This window comes from Leptinotarsa decemlineata, unplaced genomic scaffold (assembly GCF_025532065.1).
Source record: "Leptinotarsa decemlineata unplaced genomic scaffold, Ldec_3_MD MMD2_tig00026330_RagTag_RagTag, whole genome shotgun sequence".
Classification (NCBI taxonomy): Eukaryota; Metazoa; Arthropoda; class Insecta; order Coleoptera; family Chrysomelidae; genus Leptinotarsa; species Leptinotarsa decemlineata.
The window spans coordinates 11,460,579-11,479,886 of record NW_027412690.1 but is presented as its reverse complement, the minus strand read 5'-3'; the positions used below and the strand labels follow the sequence as shown (position 1 = coordinate 11,479,886).

The following is a 19,308-nucleotide window of genomic DNA, read 5'->3' as shown; positions in this document are numbered from 1 at the left end:
CATAGACGCCGCAAGTCACAACACAAGTGGAATGGATCATGGAGTGTTTTGGGCGTTCATGTAAATATTACAAATGACAAGTTTGAAAAAATAAAGTAGAAGTTTCAAGGAGGTTAGGTAAGCCTCAACAATAAGTTTCAATAATTGCAAGCTAACTTTATTTATATTAAAAAAATAATATTTAAATTTTTATATATAATTTCAGTGAAGTTACTGAACAAATTAAGTTTGAATGTATTCAAAATGTCTTTTACGGCAATTGGATATTTCTTGATGCGTCCCAATAGTGCTCCAGAAACTAATTCATCCAGTTCAGATGAAGAGTTGAATGCAACTTTACCAAATCAACATCGTGAAAATCAAAAACTTAGGCCAAGTATCACATATTACACTGTACATTTTGTGGTTTACTTGTCGCCATCTTCGAGTTCATTTTTCAAGTATATCTATTCAAAACAATTTTGTAAGAAAATGTGACATCATATTTTGACTGCTCTGAAAATCGACAATACCGCCATTTCCAATTTATCCTGATCCTGAAAAGATTCTATATTTTTTTTATACCCAATTGGATGTAATATTTTTGCGGTTCCGAAAATTTGGCCCAATTGTCAAAATACCCTGTTCATGTTGAAGCGGGCAATATCTAGGGATTTTATTGTTGAATTTTAAATTGTATTACATGAAACTGAATAATGACATACAACCACATAGTAATGTCGAAGCATACGACTGCTACGAATTACGACTTTCAAGACCAGACCCCATCATATCAGAAAATATGACTAACAATTTTCTTAAGATTTGTTTATCAGGAGCGTGTCTTCATTTCAAACCACTTATCTTAACGTTAGTGCTAACTTAAGTGCAGGAGCCAGAGGTTTTTTGCAAAATGAGTTTTCTTTAATGAAGGGCCAACCAAATATTCAATAATTTATTGAATATTGTGCGAGTCTGCCTGAAATAGTTGAAATATTTTTTTGAATCACTAATTCTCATTTCAGCTACAACGTTGTGATATTCTCATTTTTCTTCTGTTTTTGAAAATATTTCTCACACCATAACGACGAGGTTTTCTCAATGAAGCTTTATACTATTACGGTAAAGTTGATATAATTTGAACAACTTGACACATTCGTCCATTTCGATGTATGGACTTGAAAAACGACAGTCAAATAAAATAGCAATAGGCATAACCTTATTGTATGTTGACGTATAAAATTTTGTGGAAATCGCAAAAAAGTTCACTTCTTTCAACTTTTTTACGATTACCACGACGCCATTTTAAATAGCACTTGTTATGCGATGTTTGTTTCAACATGAACTAGCCCTTACATATGTCAAAAAGATCCATAATAGATTGCGGATGATATATCGCGTTCCATTGTTACCCACAACAAAGCATCGTGATAGTGATTCAATGAGAACGAGATCTAGCGCCAACTACCAGACAATCATGACACTCAGTACTCAGTGCAGTGAAACGTACTACTGAAGCGGGCGATACTGTCTATTGTAAAATACCGTCGTATTTCAATTCATAAAATAAATAATAAAATTTAAACTTGATAATCCATTCACTATTCATTTCTTCATATATAATTCAATATTTTTTACTTTTCTAACCGATTCATCCATTTATTTCAGCTCTAATTAATTTAAATACCTTCATTTATTTTCTTTCACATTTCAAATATGTTTGAACATTTTAAGCCAATGAGAATATAAATTTCCATCATTAAGAAATTTTATTCCGCTGTCGAGAAAATTATTGCATTTCTTGCGATTGGGAAAAGTGCTTGTTTTTTAATGTATTTTAGTTTTAGGTTTTATTCAATAATTCAGTCTATTTACAGCCACAATAACGTGAAATAAATCCAACAAGTAACAAACATTATTCAAAGATTCTATTCACTTTTTATTTACAGGAATATATGATCTTTTCGTGATTTGTGCCAGATACTCCAGTTCAGCCTCTTGTACGAAAGGGATATTTCCTGTAATTTCATCCGGAGACATATAAACGGATGGAGGCAAGTAAACGCTATTTGTAACCAAATAATACACCTCCTCCAGAACTTCTTTTGCTTCTGGTGTCATCAAAACCAGATTATTACTGGTTAAGTCTATCCCGCGAACTATCCCATATCCCATACAACGAAATATCTTGGAAGTTGTATCCATCGAACACAGAGCAACCAAATTTGTATTTACTGCTGCAGGACACATCTCTGATCCCTCTTCATCTACTATTTTTATGGAATCTAAACCAATCCTAGAAGAGAAAACAGTATTGTATCTCATATTGGAAATTGCATTTGAGAATATTTTCTTATATTTTTAGTATAACTAAAATATATGTCGCTGAAAATACCAAAAAGGTTGTATATAAATATTTGCATTGTATTAAAAAATTCAACCAAATTTAGCATTATTTTGGGTGCTTTCTTCCTTTGGAAGTTTTCTACATTTTTAGTACATAACCCTTTCAATTTAGTTTCATTATGTATTACAATCATATGAAAGTCACTAACAAGGCCCCAAGACACTGCCTTGTGGTACCCCTTGATTGATATCTAAAGCCTCCGACTTGATACATTGACCAGTTTCTGGGTCTCTCATTTCGAGTGCCCGTGTTTGAGCAGTTAAATAAGATTCAAACCATTTTAGTTTGTTATCATGAATTCCATAATGTACAAGTTTTGTTGGTAGAATTAATGCTGTCTAAAGCTCTGGATGGATAAAAAAAAAACCACATGCTATATTTCCACCATCCAGATAGTTGTAGATGTTGTTAAATCAAACAACGATGTTCAAAACTTCAGCCTTTCAAAGAGGTTGTGATGTTTCTCAAAAGTATGACTTGCTCATAAACGGCTAATTCAAATAATTTTTGAGGATGAGCTGAGTATATACGTCTATAATTATCGAATGATTCATGATCACCTTTTCTAAAACAATAATGATAATATATTCAAAATATTTTTCCAAAGTAATAAATTTAAAGTAAGAAATAGGTGAATAAATATTTAAACCTTATGAATTTATTGCACTTGGATTCAAATATTATTAACAATACATGAATTGAATGGAACTGGCCATTACTTGATGAAAATCCATATTTAAAAAACTAATAAATAGAGTTTATGCTATGATTTTCATTATAAGGGTTTAAAAAAACCGCGACACATGCTTCGCTATACAATAGCTTCTTCAAGTTTCTTCTTGATTTTTTTATGCTTGAAGAAGCTATTGTATAGCGAAACACGTGTCGCGGTTTTTGTAAAACCCTTATAATGAAAATCATAGAATAAACTCTATTTTTTTTTTTTTTTTTTACAATTCATGAAGTTAGAAGTTAGTAGATACAGATATTTTACTTTTATGAGGTTCTGAACAATTAGTCTAGGAATTTCAAGAATCCATTTTCTCACCATCTTTTTATAAGAATATTTTGATTTGATTGCTTTTACCAAATTTAGTAATTGGTCATAAATGAATGATGATATATAAAAAAAGGTTTTTCGTGATTTTACTTCGAATATTTCATTTCCAGTGGTAATTTCATTTTTGTTTCATGTATTATAAATATGTTCATATTTGATGTAATCTTTTGTATTATTTCTATTTTTTTTTTAATAAGCTTGATGAACTTCTCCCCATGATAATATACTATAGTTCAATCTAAACAGAAATTAATCATCTCCATATGTTTTAGGCTTAAATATTTTGTAAAAATTTAAATTTTGATAATAAAGAACTATTTTTTTTTGATTTGATGAACCCATTTCAAATGTGTCTATAATAATGCCTAAATATTTGATATGGTCTATTTCTTCAATTTCTAAATTAGATTAAATGATAGATGATTTCGATGAAAGTAAATGGAAGATAATGTGATTTCTCAAAATTGAGAGTTGACAAACTGCTACTGAACCAAATTTTCAAAATCGACTTGAATGACATTTCTGGGATTCCCATGTTTTTGATTTATAAAGCGTCTGCAAAGCTAATTATAAAACCACACGTTTAATTACAAAAAAATCATTAAGAAATATGTTGAACAATACAGGCCCTGAAACTGTTCCTTGTGAAACCCCATAATTAAAATTTTTTCTAAGCAATATGGTAACATATTTTAACGTATTGATTTTGATTTTGTAGACAATTCCATAAATGTTCGGAATCACACGTTAAAAGGTAGGACCTCGTTAATCCATAGCTCGCACAAGTTTCGACATCTGAGGGTTGTCGTTTGCAGGGGTGCGACAGCTGGTTAACGGAAAAACAGATTTTAAAACAGATTATATCATTCATAACTCAAACAACAAAAAACAATTTATTCTCATTCTAAAAACAACCGCTTTTGACTGACCGAAATGACAGCTTTAGCTGAATCTAAAAATAAACAAATAAATGGGAACTTTTCTTTCAATGCTACATTAGAAATATATTTGATTGAATTCCACACTTTATAATAGATTAGAATTTGTTCTCTCCTGAAAATGTATCCTTTTCAATTCAAATAAATTTTATATCCTGCAAGTAAAACGATTTTAATTGGTTCTTTGTTTGTTTTCTTCACAGATCATTTTATCTTTTCAGAAAAAATTATTAGTCCACATGTTATTCAATCTTGTCTTTTGAATTCATAATGTTCAATTAATACAATATTTGAACTTCCATCAACATTATTTTCTATTCCTCTCATTATACCATTTGCTAAATTTTCAGAATCATAAATCTTACAAAAATTATCAAAATTTTCAGTCAAAGTTTTATTAAACAATTTTTCACAACCTAAAAATGTTTTATAGTTGACTTTATTATTATTTTCACTTTCTTTCAGGTCGATTTATAAAATTATTGGCAAATTCTTTGCAAGTTATTGGCAAGTTCATAATTTGAAATGATCAATATTTTCTTTATTTCTGAAAAAAATATGATCCAAACAAGATTTTTGTCTGGACAAAAAATCCAAAACAAACTAGAACAATTGTTCATCGTACTTACTCGTTCATTGAATTTTCACATCTTGTCAAAGAGTTGACACCCCTGGTCATCATTCGTCCCACATAACTCAAAACACACATTTCCCGTGCTTGCCTGGATCCCACAGTCCACCCAGTATTATTATCATTCATCGAAGGCAACTCATGCAACTTGAAGTTTATATTTGATGGATCTCCTTCGAAAAAACAACAGTACTTCCTCGCGGTATTCGGTGACAGCTTTTCTTTAAAGTTTTTCTTGGAGGACTGACTCGAAATTTGAACCACGTCTGTGGGAACAATGTAAGCTATAGCGGATGAGACAATTTTTAAGCCGACACCCTGAGTGAATCCCATGTAGTTTATCAGAGTAGGAATATTTTGCTTGGTGTCTAATTCCTCCAAGAGTAATTTTATGGTCTTGAAGTAATTTGGAAGATCATCTACAGTGATACTGGAAAGGTATGACCTGAAAAATAAAGAAATCAAAGTGTCAGAGTATATTCTCATATCTGAACCATAATATATTATTTTACTATGTTCATGCTGAGTTCCTCCAATTGATTTTATTTCAAACAGAATTCAATTTTTTGATAATTCAATTCATATTACTGCTTTGAAACTGTCAAGTCATTACCTAAATTATTTCTTACTATCCTTTATGTTATTTATCCCGTGTCGAATATTTTAGTAAACATAGTACTCATATTCAACACATTTTAAATGCACTTACTTACTGCCCGACATATAGTATAACCACAAATTTACAACCTAAATTCGCTCTTGGCGCCTAAAATGTTACGAAAACTGAAGAACATACCTATCAGGTCTCCTGAGATGGGTGTAATTCGGTCCACAAATTGGTTCTGTTACAGTGAGAACAGAAATGGAACCGGGGACGGTAAATTCAGACTGACCAGGATCCAGATCGATAACTCTTATCCTATCATATCGGTTCAATAATCGATTTATAGAATATTTGATAAATGTACTTTTTCCAACGCCTTTCCCTCCAGTTACTAATAATTTTGTTGAAGTATCAACATTACTCAAAACCACATCCCACGAAGGGCTTTCAGACACTACGTTCCAGTCATCTTCCGGCTCAAATTCAACTCGGGGCCTGTTATCGTCGAATCTGGGAAATATTTGTTGTGCAATATGATTCTCGGTGCATCTCAACCAGTCTTCATCTAATTCACTGTATTTGAAAATTGCAACACATTCACTGTCGACGAAGTCTTTTAATCCATTGAGTACGTTCAAATTTGAGAACATTGGCGGGATGCATTCCTCATCCTTTTCTGTGACATTTTTTATTACGAGCAAAGCTGAACCTCTTGGAGAATAAAGGTTGATTTCCTTAGAATGTTTATTTCGAACACAGCCAAGTACTTCAATACTTCCATGAATAACTTTCAATGTGAACAAACCAAAGAAGGGTAAAGAACAATTTTTTTTCAACAGTACTATTTGTTCATCTTTCATTTTATAATATTGGGCTACTTTCTTTCGACTACCCTTTTTTCTAGTACCCTCTGATGTATTGTTAACATTAGAATTAGAAAGAATGGCTTCCTCTACCAACGTATTTTTTATTTGTTCATATTCGTTTGGTGGATTATCTAAAATAGGTTCTTCAATACACCTGTTATTTAATTCGTTTAACCTGTTATTCAATTCGTTTACATCCACTTGAACAGAAACATTGATGTTTGAAACGATTTTTTTATCTTCCGCTGCATTTCGTACCTGTTTCACATTACTGATATTTTCTGAGGAAACAGATACTTGTTTTCTACAAATGTTAGCTTTTCTCATTCCCTCACTAATGAGTTCATAGTCTATTCCAGAGTGAGCTTCAGTGATTGAGTCGTTCAAGCTATGGTCCCGTGAAAAAAAGAAATCATCGAAATCAAATGAATTACTACTTTCTTCACCATCACTAATGATTTCAGGTAATTCTGATTTTGAAGGAGAAATGAAATGTGCTGAATCTTCCTGAAAAGATTCATTACTATAAGATACCACCAATTTTCTTTTTTTAGAACTTCTTGATTTATATGGTGTTAGTGTTCTTGATTCCTTGGTAATGTTGGAACTGGGTTCATAATCCTCATCAATACGTACAGATTTCTTTTTCTTTTTTGATTTGTCTTTTTTGGTGGACGATAATTTTGTAAAAACAGTTTCAGATTTGTAGTCATCCAGTGCGAATCTTATTTTCTTAGGTGTCTTCGGCATGACTCCTTGGAGTGATGTTTACCTTTATATTCGAGAAATATAAGCAGTCGTGCTTTATTGCGCTAGAGAGAATCTCATTGGAATTACATGAAGAATAAAGACATACAGATTCAACACAGGTGGCTAAGTAAATTCTCTCATTTGCCTAATACAATTTAAAAAACATAACCACACCACAGAGGAAACAAATGTTATCGCCTCTCTTCTTCTTAGTTTTTGGGTTCGAAACCTAGACCATTATCCATTTTCGACCTCGATAGATCGATAGCTCGAAATAATTTCGGCATCTTTTGTATTCATTAATATAATTAACTTCGTTTTTAACAATGAAATGTAATTTTTTTTCTGTTTGTACATTGGTATTCCTTCTGTTGAAGTGAATACTTCTTCGGCCTGATTACCGGCATTACCAATGTAAATCATAGATTGTAGGCTATTACAATAATTATTGTATTGTATTATCAATAATAATGTCCACGAAATGTACTCTTCACTTCCTAGTCGAAGTAAGTGGTCGTGATATATCTACTCCAATGCCACAGGATGATTTCGAACTCTCTGAACAGACTATTATTGAATCACTCGTCGTGCGCAAGAGTTATGATGAACAATTCCTGAGAAATTGGTATTCTTAAAATATTCGCATATATGCGATGAAATTGTCAGTCAAAAAACATCAAGTAGGCTGAAATACTTGTATCTATGCGATTGATACGTATAATGCCTACCGATGATCGTAGCATGAAATAAAAAATTGAGAATGGGGAATGTTAAAAATGAAAACCCAACATTGGAAACATCAATTTGGATACTTTCCGAAGTGAATTTGAAAAACTCGTGAATTAAACTCAACTTCATTTTGTTCAAAGTTGCATTTGCTGTAATAACCCAAATTGAGGAACATTTCCCATTGTTCGCGAGTGATTCAAGATTAGGGAATAGTCTTAGATCATGATACTTATGTGTTTCTTGATTTTACCAAATTCACATCACAGAAAAATGAACATTCTGTGGTCACACTTATTATTGTTTAACGCTGCCGTATCGGTTTTAGAGTTGGGTTTTATCTGAGTCCGAATGAAAGTGGGATATTTCAACTTTTTTGTGGTATTCGTGGTAGCCATGTAGAAACATGTGTATGCTTCAAGATGAGGCTACGATGGTAGCGAATCGCGTTTAAAATAAAAAAATAAATAAATATGTAATGTTAATAATTACCACAAAGTTACGGGTCAGTCCATTCATAATTAAGAAGCATATTATCATTATTATTGACAAGAATCACAGCTTGTATTTATTTTCTATTATAGATCTATAATCTATGATTGGCATCAATTCGTTTTTTTTTATCCTCCTGTGAACGATGGGTTATCAAATCAATCGAGTTCATATCTTCGACGACTTGAAAAATTAGAAATTCTATATGATGGTGTGTGATAGAAATTATAATACTGGAAACTAATCTAAAAATTAACGAAAACTACAGAAAATTTAAAAGATGTTACCTGGAATAAGTTTCAAGTGGGTTATATTTAGGCCGATACATGACGGAATAGCGGAATGTAATGGCTCTATATATCATGATAGTAAAAAATGTCTCATGTGATATGTGCATGTGAAGCAGCTGCTGTTTACAAAAAGCACCCTTCGACTTTGTGGACGATTTTATGAGCAGCGGCAACACTGTGAATATTCCCACCCGTTCCCCCATCTCGACATAAAAGCAATCCCACCCTCTCACTCTCGTTTTCTAATCGTGTGTCGTTGGCATTCTACATTTTCTTTTAGAAAAAGTCACCAGTGGAAGAGGTTGGTGCTATGGATGAAAATATCAAAATCAAACATTAGGTGAGTTAACTTTAATTATCTTAGCCATCATTTGTTATATTCATAATTTGTCTTTGAGATTTTTGTTTTACATTAAAGCTTGTTACATATTGCTTGGTATTTTTAGAATGCCTGAAAATGGACATCGAGAAAACCAGTGAATTCGAAAAACCTTTATCAGATGAAGAAATTAAATGTCTTCAGCTGCAAGATAACCGCACAGTGAGCAATTTCCAAGCTAGAATGTTGGAAGTCAATGCTCAGAAACACTGGGACTTGTTTTATAAAAGAAATGAAGCAAAATTCTTTAAAGACCGTCACTGGACAACCAGAGAATTTGAGGAACTTTTAAATGAAACTGACTCCACGCCACGAACTCTTTTGGAGGTAGGGTGTGGTGTTGGCAACTTTATTTTTCCTTTAATTGAGGAAAATTCAAATTTCATTGTGATTGCTTGCGATTTATCACCACGTGCAGTTGAAATGGTCAAAAGCAATTCTCTGTATAATGCTGAAAGGATGAGAGCTTTTCAGTGCGATATCACAACTGAAGGCATTTTCAGCGAAGTCCAGAAAGCTTCCATTGATATAGCTACGTTAATATTCGTGCTGTCTGCCATACACCCTGATAAGTTTTTGAAAACTTTGAAAAATGTTTATGAACTACTAAAACCTGGCGGCATTTTATTGCTTCGTGACTATGGGTTATATGATATGGCGCAGTTGAGGTTTAAGCCCGGCCATAAAATTGCTGAAAATTTTTACATGCGACAAGATGGAACCAGAAGTTATTATTTCTCTTTAGACCACATTTCGAAATTGTTGGAAGAGACTGGTTTTCATATTTCACGAAATACATATGTTCATAGGAGGACAGTGAACAAAAAGGAAAATATTGATGTTCCAAGAATATTCGTGCAGTGCAAAGCCACAAAACCGGCTTGATATAATGGTGAGTTTTTATTCATTTCACTTGTCGATATTCAAGTCTGGCACTTTCTGCACATCTTGAAGTGAATTTATGCACACTCAACTAGTAATTGAATTAGTTCATCCATTATAGAAACAAATAAGTTGGAAAAGGGAACTAACAACTCAGCAAGCTTTGAAATTTGTAAAATATTAGGTTAGGTAAACCTAACCTAATTTCATCTGCCTGTGCTTGGAAATTAAGTCTGTGCTAGTAAAAAATTTGGTACACAGTAATAAGTTTGAAACTTGCCAACTTCCACTCTCTTGTTACTGCATAATTATATTGTTAATTTTTCTGCATAAACATGTCCATTGGAAAGTGAGGCGTTCAACTTATAATTGAAGATTGTTGTCTTAATTGTTACTTCCTAATTGTTGCTGTTTGCCAATTGAGTGTGTGTAAATTCACCATAAGTAATCCTTTATCAAGTGAAGTGTCGATTCTAATTAGTCTGACAAAATTTTCGAGAGAACTAATGGATATATAGAATAGAGGAAATGCAATTTATTTCTCATAAAATAACAATTCATTAGTAGTATGGAATTAGGTAGTCTATAAATGACTAGGCGAATAGTAAATTGTGTGGTGTCTATACAGTCTGGATGTAAAAGTCCCCTTAAATTTTGAATGGGACAATATATCAAGGTCAGACAGTTTATATAACAAAAAAGATAAAATTTTGTTCATTCTTTGAAAAAATTATTGAAAACTGTACTTGGAAATGGTTGATTCGATTTCCAAAAGTAAGTTAATATTGGATGGGGAACTGAAAGATTAGTCTAAGACGTGCTTTCCATTTGAAAAAAGTTGATGTGACTTGCTTAGTGATGCTGAACTTTTGTTTTTTATTGAGAAGTACTAAAAAATGTTACCTATTTATGGAAACTTTGACATTTTTGTCTATATGCGCTGGTAGGAACAGTTTTGACAACCTTGTTTTGCGATTTAATCAGCTGTGGCCCATTACTAAAAATATCTATTGACCTGAGTAAATTTACCGGAAGCAAATAGATAAATCAAAGCAATTATTACCATTTTATTTCCACCTGTGTGATTGTAACTCCATATGATTAGTTTGTCTCAAATATTAAAGTTTTTAGAAAGTAAAAGATTCAAGAAAATACCTCAAGTAGTGAAACTGTGTATGATATTGTTGTTTTCATACCCTCTGATCAATTTTATAAGAATTTTTGGGTAGGCTCTTAATGATGACTTAATTGTAATGATTTTCATGATTTTGAACTATTAGCTCTAGCTGACTCATAAAACAAGTGCAATATTTTGTAAAATATCATGTTGCATCCTTGTAAGCACTAACTTTGTTTTAGGTATAGTTTTCCAAGTGAGGGACAATGGATACGTCATAAATTGTAAGTTAGTAACAAATCTTTGAACAGAAACTTATTTGGACATTTTTTGTAAAACTATAATGACGTGGAAGGGCCACAAGTTTTTCTTGAAATAAAATTCAATAAATATCAAGTCTGAAGTTGCAGTTTAACAAAATTCTGAACAATTCAATAAAAGTGGTATTTAACCAAAATTTCTATCTTTCAACTCTTCATTTAGTTAAATTCTATCTTTGAACTTGGAATTTTATTAAATTTCACTTTGAATTTTTTTAATTTTGACCTCAACTTGGTTTGTTGATTCATACACCAAACTTTTAATCTGTCTTTTGCTTTCACTATAATAATGAGGTTTAAAAATTGTTGGATTGGGTCATTCGTGCACTATTGTTGATGAAAAGGTGTCACATGTGCTAAAAATGTAAATTACTGGGTTTTGATATATAACAATTTTTTTTCTCTCGAGATATTGATTTGGGAATAGATATTAAAAATAATTGAATGGCCAACGTTTGGAGTCTACAGAGGAAAATTGAGAAATTATTATTACACTTCACATTACAGTTAGCAGAATGCCAATGTCGCCAAAAAACATGGTTATGTTGCAAAGAAAGTTAGCCAGATTGTTGATTCTTGCACATTTTCATACTTTGAGGAATCCATAAATAAAACATACTATGGAACATTGTTTAGAGTAAAATAAAAAGCAGGGTACATATATTATACAATTTTCTTGAGGTAAAAGTCAGCTGTGGATTTTTTTTTAGAAAACTTAGTTCTCTTTCAAGTCTTCTATAATTACTGAAGGAAATATCAGTATTTTTTTTTTGTTATGATGATCAAACTATCACCGAGATATGAGTTCTAATGATTCATAAACACATGCACTACCAACTGAGTTCATACAATTGAAAGCTTAGTTCTTGTACTTTGAGCTTTCCCATATATAATACATGCTTTTGTTTCCAGGAAAGGACCTATTGAAAGTATTATTAGAACTACCACTGTAGAAACCGTAGGTGAGTTGAAATAAGGTGTTTTAAAAGCAATATATTTCTAAAAATGCTGTAGATTTTATAAACGTACAGAAAAAGAAACGTCACGCAAATGGTGCCTAATTATTTACTACATTTTTATTAAAGATTTGATTTGCTCAGAGGTTTAAAAGTTTATCTTTGTTCAATGGTCTTATTGAAGGTTGATGGTTTCGTAGGTTCAGTTAATAAACTTACTCGGAGTATGATAAGCTCACTTTGGATTGTTCGTTAACATTCTTCAGTAATATATAGTTCGTACTGTATAAGATTCGAAAATATGATCGATGTAGACATTGAGTACTTTTTGATAAAGGAGGCTAGATTGTTGCATCACTCGTAGATAAGAGGGCGCTATCAAACGTAAAATAGAAAAGGTGAGAGCCTGATGGTGCTAAGTCAGGACTGTATGGTGGATGATCCAGTTGCTTGAGCCTGAGTGTTATAAAGGAGAACAACGCACACTTTACAATCAGCAGGAGTACATGACAGGGAAACAACCAGACCAAGTATAATCTCACAACTAACTCTCAGGCTTGAAATTTATGGCATAGTGAGAATGGCCTAACGTGAAGAAATGTCACGTGAAATATGCGCAGACACGATGCACAATCAGTTTTTTTTTAAATGGCCCGTGTATTTAATATAGTCGCTAAACTTGTTTTCAGCCGATGAACAAATGACACTTTATGTTTATTGTTTATGTGCCAACTATTTTTGGAACAGCTACACTATAAATAGTATTACTTGGTAATATGTTGTGAATCTAGTGCTCTTATCAGTGAGAATGAGTTTATGAATGTAGCTTATGAATGTAGCTTATGATAGAAGTTTTCGACATGAGCCGTCATATTATCATGATATTCCCAAGACCATTAGCATATTTTTTAAATATTGTAGATTACTTGATTTATAAATAATTGATGTCGGTCGTTGTGAATTGTGGCTTTAATGATGCTGTAACAAAATGAGCTTGAAATTTGCGAGATATTATTTCTAGCAAAATATATTGTTTGGAATTTTCTGAATATTCGATTGTAGTATTAGGGGTACTTCAAAGATCAAGCTTTAAATTTCAAGGAAGAACTAACGAATATGACGCAACTACATAATGGAGAATGTTCCTCCTGACGAAAATCAAGTAGTTTTCATAAAAGAGCTCTAAAACAACGCACTCTAAACTTATCATTTCAACCTTTTTTTTTTAACATTTAAAGGGATTCGTTTCTATTTCACCATTTGGCAACATTGGTTATAGCTAATAAAGGACAATGAATCTGTTACCTGTATGAGACAAACAAAGATGACGTATTTCAGAGGCGTGCTGTTCTGTTAACTTATGTTCCGAGACATTCTATGACATGCCATTTTGTGCACCTAACCTATCTTTCTCTATATAAATAAATAACAAAACAACTGTTTATGTGGCTTGTGGATGTGGTATTGAACTATAATTTATATTTTGCCTTAATTGTTGATTTATAAAGATAATTTTCCTTTTTTAAAGTAGAATATCTAGGTATGTCTAAATTATTCTAGGCGCTGTTGCCAATATGTGAATTAGAAACAAGCCTTTTTAAAAATTAAAACCCAACATTTGAAACATCAATTTTAATACTTTTCGAAGTGAATTTGAAAAACTCGTGAATTGAATGAACTCAACTTTTTGTTCAAATTTGGGCTGCACTTTAGTATTTGGGATAACGCCCACTAGGGGGAGTGGCATATCAATCGAAAGGGGACGATGAGAAGAACACAATGGTATGGGTTTTATCGCGAGGAAATAAGAGGAAAAAAATTTGAAAAATGTCAAAATTTTCTGACATGAACTAACCCAACCCAACCTAACCTAACCTAATCTAATCTAATCTAATCTAATCTAACCTAACCTAACATAACCTAACTGAAAATTCAAATACAAGTTTTAATTTTTGTCATGTATAAAAAGTCAGTTCAAACCAAAATATATGTAATAGAATAATATGAATAAAAAATATTTTTTGTCATTTCCTCGCGATGAAACCCATACCATTGTGTTCCTCTCATCGTCCCCTTTCGATTGATATGCCACTCCCTCTGGTGGGCGTTATCCCAAATACTAAAGTCCTGCCCAAATTTGCATTTGCTGTAATAACCCAAATTGAGGAACATTCCCCTTTCACAAAAAATCTGCTGAAATAAATAATATATATGGAGTTGACTGAAAAATTTTGTGAGTAAAGTTTTACAAAATGATGACAATCTTATCACCGAGATATGAGAAATGTGATTATATCATAACATGCACTACCAACTGAAGTTTTATGTATTCATAATTGATTTCTTATGTGTGAGTGATTCATTAGAGGTCAATTAATTTTATTTTTTTCAGACTGGAAGCATTGAACTACTCTTGCCAGGTTTTGAATTTTTACCAGTTCATTGTAAGTATTTCTCTCTTCATTTATGCAAACCTCATCTTTCATGTTAATTTTAATGATGATCAATTAATCACCAAGATATGAACAAAGTGATTATATATTTACATGCACTACCAACTGAAATTTTATTTGTTCATACAATTTTGATTTGTTTAATGTAAATAAAACTAACTGGTACCTTGTTTTTTTTTCAGATGTTTTTACAATCGCAGCGTATCTTCCCAGTTCATCATCAGGTCATTGTAAGTAATTCTATATCTTGCGTGTTATGAATAAATTTTGAATTACTTATTCAATTTTTTGATATTAAAAAAATTCAATTTATAATGATGAATTCATAGTTCAAATGAAAGTATGATTACAAAATTTTCGCCCCTATCTGAATACCTCTGAAAAAAATCGATGTAACATCGACAATCGTATCGTTTCTTCAATATTTTCAATTTGTTTCAGGGAGAAGCCAACGTTCCTGAAAGTGCTGCAAATGACTGAGAAGGTAAGCGTTTTGTTGTTCAATCGTCGTGGTTTGCAGCCCCCAAAAAAAAGTTGAATAAACTTTAAAACTGAAAATGTATTTTCATGTTTATATTGATATGTTTTGTAATTGATCACTAACTAGACTTTCAAACATGGTGTTATTTCTTAATGATACCGCTAGAATTTTTGTTTAGGAAGTTTCATAATGAAAGAATGTCTTTTGGTGCTTACTATTAGGTTGTTTCAGAAGTTTTGTCCGTTTTTAAGAGTGTACTTAAAATTATAATATCTCTGTGAATACGTTTTCAATTTGTGCATTTTTCTCAATGTAACACAATTTTGTTAACCTCGTCCGCATAAAAGTTGTGTGATCGGGATTCGATGAAGGCCGTTGTTGTCTGGTCCTGATTGGGCGAAGTTTCTACCGATGAGGAAGTTATTGAAGTAATCGATTGGCGAGAGGTCTGGGGAGTATGTCGGTTGAGGCTCGATTCGTTTAATTTTTGGACAGCGGGCGGGGATTGTCTTAGAGCAGGATCGGACCTCCTCTATGGACCAGTGCCAGTCCCTGCTGACGCAATTTTTGCTACATTTCATTAATTTCCTCACAATATGATGGTTTGGCCCGGTTGCAGAAAGTTATAGTGAATCACACGAGCTGCTGACCACCGTACAGTAACCATGGTCTTTTGTTGTTGGGTTTTCGCACTTTGGGTAGTGCTTGGGTGGTCCATTGCCAAATGCCTGGTTGATTTTTTGGGCTGTTTCGGCAGCGCTTTAGTTCAATTTAAATTCGTAAGAGAAAAATTGTCTGATAATCGCTCAACTTCATATAGAGGCCAAAATCAGAATTTGGAAGGAATGAGTAGCACATAATGAATGAACGGAGTACTCATTTCTCTATGGATCAGTATATACCATACAATAGAATAAATTTTTATCGAGATATGGAGCTACAAAAACACATGACATTAAAACGGACAACGTTTGAAACAAACCAATACTTTCTCATGATATTCCTATGAAAACAATATAGTTACTATCTTAATCAAACTTTGGTTTAATTTATTTCAAAGTGATCAACAATTTCTATGACCATCAATGATTTTATATGAAAAGGAAGAACTTTTTCACTGCATTAGAAACCCAATAATCTTTTTATTGAAACATTAAATTACTACAGTGACAAAAAAATTGAAATTGAATCAAACTAATAGCCTCTAGCAAAATAATTATTCAGGGTTTTATCTATTATTGTTAATGATGATTTCATAGTTCAAATGAAACTATTTGATTACAGCAAATATATCTTTCGCTCCTATCTGACCTTAATCATTTATGAATTTTCAAATCAAATCCTATCAGAATCATTTTAAATCATGGGCTTTGTTTTTTCAGATGTCTGATGGAAAAGAAAATTGATGTGGAGGATATGGATGATTTCATTCATTAGAAAATTATTGAAGCGAGGTAAGTCGATAAATAAAACATCTTTTTAAGTAATTATAAGTATTGATGTTCTTTAATCCAGTGAATTGATGAAGTAGATTGAACATTTTCTCACAAATTTTCTGTTGAATTCTTTACACAACTAACCAAATTCATTTATTCACCAATTCAATTGGTAAATAAATTTCATTTTCACACAAAATTTGACGCAAATTCTTATATTTTTTTGTGATGAGTTGCATGCACCACTCTTAATAATTGTGCAGAAGGACAATGCCATAATTCTGACATATTTGTTTGCAATGTATCATTTGAATTGTAAATGTTCCTTTGTTACACAGTTTTTTTTTCAGTTACCAAAGATACCACCTTTGTACACTGGTTTGAAGCAGAAACATATCTGGAGGTTAATTGACTGACACCTATCAGAAAACTACTCCCCTTGCTAATACCACGAAGGGCGTGGAATTTTATCCGACAGATGTTGGTGCAGGATTCTTCACTGAAGTTATTCTTGCATATGCTGTTGGTGATACAACTATCAGAATCGATTTTCGATTATTGGAACACACTTGCAAACGTGTTTCGGGCTGTTTGGCCACTCGTCACTGCAAGGTAGTGTCTATCATCAACATGAAGTCGACGATTTCCCATAATTGAAAATCGAATTCTTTTAGTGTATCATTCCTCGAACTGAACGGCAAATAACATGTTTGCCATCGCCCGATCTGCCCGTGAACGAGGTAATCAACTCCATATCCGAATTTGCCAAATTCGTTGTATAAGGAACAAAATTGGAGGAACTCCTGACTAGGTGAGTTATTGAAAACAAAATGAAAAAATCTTTAGATAACTAAACCAGAAAAAGAATTTTCAATCATTGAAAATACAAAATGTGTCTGTATTTGTTATAAAAGCCAAAAATATCTGAATATTATTTGAATTCAATTATAAACGAGATTTGAGGTAAGTCAGAGTAATTGTACGGTCTGTTATAATGCATGAATTATAAACGTGGCAATGTCTGCCTGTTTCTACTGGAAACTAATGGTACAAATGACACGGTGATTTCTTGGAGTCAGGCAGCTGTGTATAATTGACAATTGTGCGACATATACATTTTTTGTATCAAGTCAAGTTTGACTTTATATTGGAAAATTGAGTTCTCTATTGATTATATAGGGCTTGTTCCTAAAGAGATTTTTGTTCATTTATTATGATTGATTTTCATTTCGTTGAAATATCTTTGTTGTTCGCTGATATAGAAGCCCTTTTACAGTCATGCTTGTACAGTTATCCTGACTTTCCCTACAGCAATCAAGAATTACTATTTTTGTTTTGGAGTATTCGTTTTTATTTATTATCAGAATGATGAGTTGCATGCACCACTCTTATAGTTTATGCAGATGAACAATGCCTTGAGACTGAATGAATTTTATACATTCAATTATTTTAATTGTAAATATCTTCACATCATTTTCATAGTTATATCTTTCAGGTTATGAACTTTGAGGTGACGTCAGCCCTGTGGTACTGAAGTTGAAATACAAAGGAAGCAATTTTTTAAATTGAAATATAATAAATGATTACCTTATAATTTAGTTTTTATTCTATTCCTTCATAGTTTGAGTAAATTACCGACAGATTGTTTCGAAATAAAATTTCAAAACTGGTAAGTGCCTGGGACTCGATTAAATTCAACGCGGCTTTTGCAGCATATAAGAAACCTACGTCTAAGAAAAATATTGTTAACTAGTAACAGCTTCATCTCGTGAATAAAGCCCCAAGCGGGTAAAAACCATCCGAGTGGTGAAAGTTGTCACTTGTCACGCTTGTTATTTAAACACTGATTAATCGATTGGAGCTAGTTTGAACCCTACAGTCCGCTTTCTTGAAATTGTAAATTCACAATTCATATTACTATCGCATACGTTCAAAAGGATGGGCTTTTTTAATTTAGTTTAGAGATTATACCAAGTTGTGTATTAGGTTTCAAAAGTTTTCAGCGCTTTTATGAGGAACCAGGGGACTAGTTGTTTTTTTGATGGGCGTCAGTCCATTCAACCTGCTGTAGGTAGGTATATCCGAGACTGGATTGAACGTTTGCAGTTCATTTCTTTATGATTTGTTTACTGCCTGTATTTAAGCATAGCCCACTGACTAATAAGGAAATTTTTCTTCCTTATTCAGAGGAATCTGTAAAATTTCGGATAAGCAGTTGGTTAGTACGTCGTCCACTAGATGAAATGACATTTTATTGTTCCCTCCATCTTAGGAAGAGTAATGAAACACTCTGGAAGAATTCCGATTTCCAATTATGGAATATCATTGACTTTAGGTCGATGATGGCCATTGTCTTGCACTGATGAGTAGCTAATGAGACCGAAACCGGTCTGCAAGTGTGCCCGTTCCAAAATTGAAGGTAGACTCTTTCAGTTGTATGGCCAATTGCATATGCAGGACATTTTCTGTGAAGAATCCTGCACTGACGCCTGTCTGATATAATCCAACGCCCTTCACAGCCAGGGGAGTAGTTGTTTTCTG

At 32.5% G+C, this 19,308-nt stretch overlaps 2 protein-coding genes and 1 non-coding gene across 5 annotated transcripts; 2 read left to right on the top strand and 1 right to left on the bottom strand.

The window, feature by feature from the left end:
- Nucleotides 1-1,885: 1,885 nt before the first annotated feature.
- Nucleotides 1,886-7,434, bottom strand: LOC111510443 (polynucleotide 5'-hydroxyl-kinase NOL9). The gene is made up of 3 exons (XM_023166368.2): nucleotides 5,812-7,434; nucleotides 5,014-5,460; nucleotides 1,886-2,275 (listed from the first exon to the last, which is right to left on the bottom strand). The coding sequence occupies exons 1-3, from the start codon at nucleotides 7,233-7,235 to the stop codon at nucleotides 1,912-1,914; spliced, it is 2,235 nt and encodes a 744-aa protein (XP_023022136.2). The 5' UTR covers nucleotides 7,236-7,434; the 3' UTR covers nucleotides 1,886-1,911.
- Nucleotides 7,435-8,937: 1,503 nt separating this feature from the next.
- LOC111510444 (tRNA N(3)-cytidine methyltransferase METTL6) lies at nucleotides 8,938-18,361 on the top strand. 3 transcript variants are annotated; one of them, XR_012467400.1, is made up of 10 exons: nucleotides 8,938-9,083; nucleotides 9,190-10,014; nucleotides 11,364-11,405; nucleotides 12,354-12,403; nucleotides 14,790-14,841; nucleotides 15,033-15,080; nucleotides 15,292-15,334; nucleotides 16,714-16,785; nucleotides 17,118-17,578; nucleotides 18,263-18,361. XR_012467400.1 is itself a non-coding variant. In XM_074183138.1 (2 exons), the coding sequence occupies exon 2, from the start codon at nucleotides 9,201-9,203 to the stop codon at nucleotides 10,005-10,007; it is 807 nt and encodes a 268-aa protein (XP_074039239.1). In that variant the 5' UTR covers nucleotides 8,938-9,083; nucleotides 9,190-9,200; the 3' UTR covers nucleotides 10,008-10,015. The 3 variants fall into 3 exon arrangements, 1 of the variants encoding a protein (XP_074039239.1); XR_012467401.1 differs by lacking the exon at nucleotides 11,364-11,405; XM_074183138.1 differs by lacking the exons at nucleotides 11,364-11,405; nucleotides 12,354-12,403; nucleotides 14,790-14,841; ... (3 more) ...; nucleotides 17,118-17,578; nucleotides 18,263-18,361 and having other exon boundaries at nucleotides 9,190-10,015.
- Nucleotides 16,567-16,653, top strand: LOC111510447 (small nucleolar RNA snR60/Z15/Z230/Z193/J17). The gene has a single exon (XR_002722784.1). It is a non-coding gene; the product is annotated as a small nucleolar RNA snR60/Z15/Z230/Z193/J17 (small nucleolar RNA).
- Nucleotides 18,362-19,308: the final 947 nt, after the last annotated feature.

What these genes read in the sequence shown, in the direction of transcription:
- LOC111510443 (XM_023166368.2), bottom strand. Translation starts at nt 7,235, where the DNA reads ATGCCGAAGACACCTAAGAAAATAAGATTCGCACTGGATGACTACAAA. An exon ending in CATCTCAGGAGACCTGATAG is followed by an intron (nt 5,461 to 5,811) that starts GTATGTTCTTCA and finishes TTTATTTTTCAG; the next exon opens with GTCATACCTTTCCAGTATCA. An exon ending in TGTGAAAATTCAATGAACGA is followed by an intron (nt 2,276 to 5,013) that starts GTAAGTACGATG and finishes TTTCTCTTCTAG; the next exon opens with GATTGGTTTAGATTCCATAA.
- LOC111510444 (XM_074183138.1), top strand. Translation starts at nt 9,201, where the DNA reads ATGGACATCGAGAAAACCAGTGAATTCGAAAAACCTTTATCAGATGAA.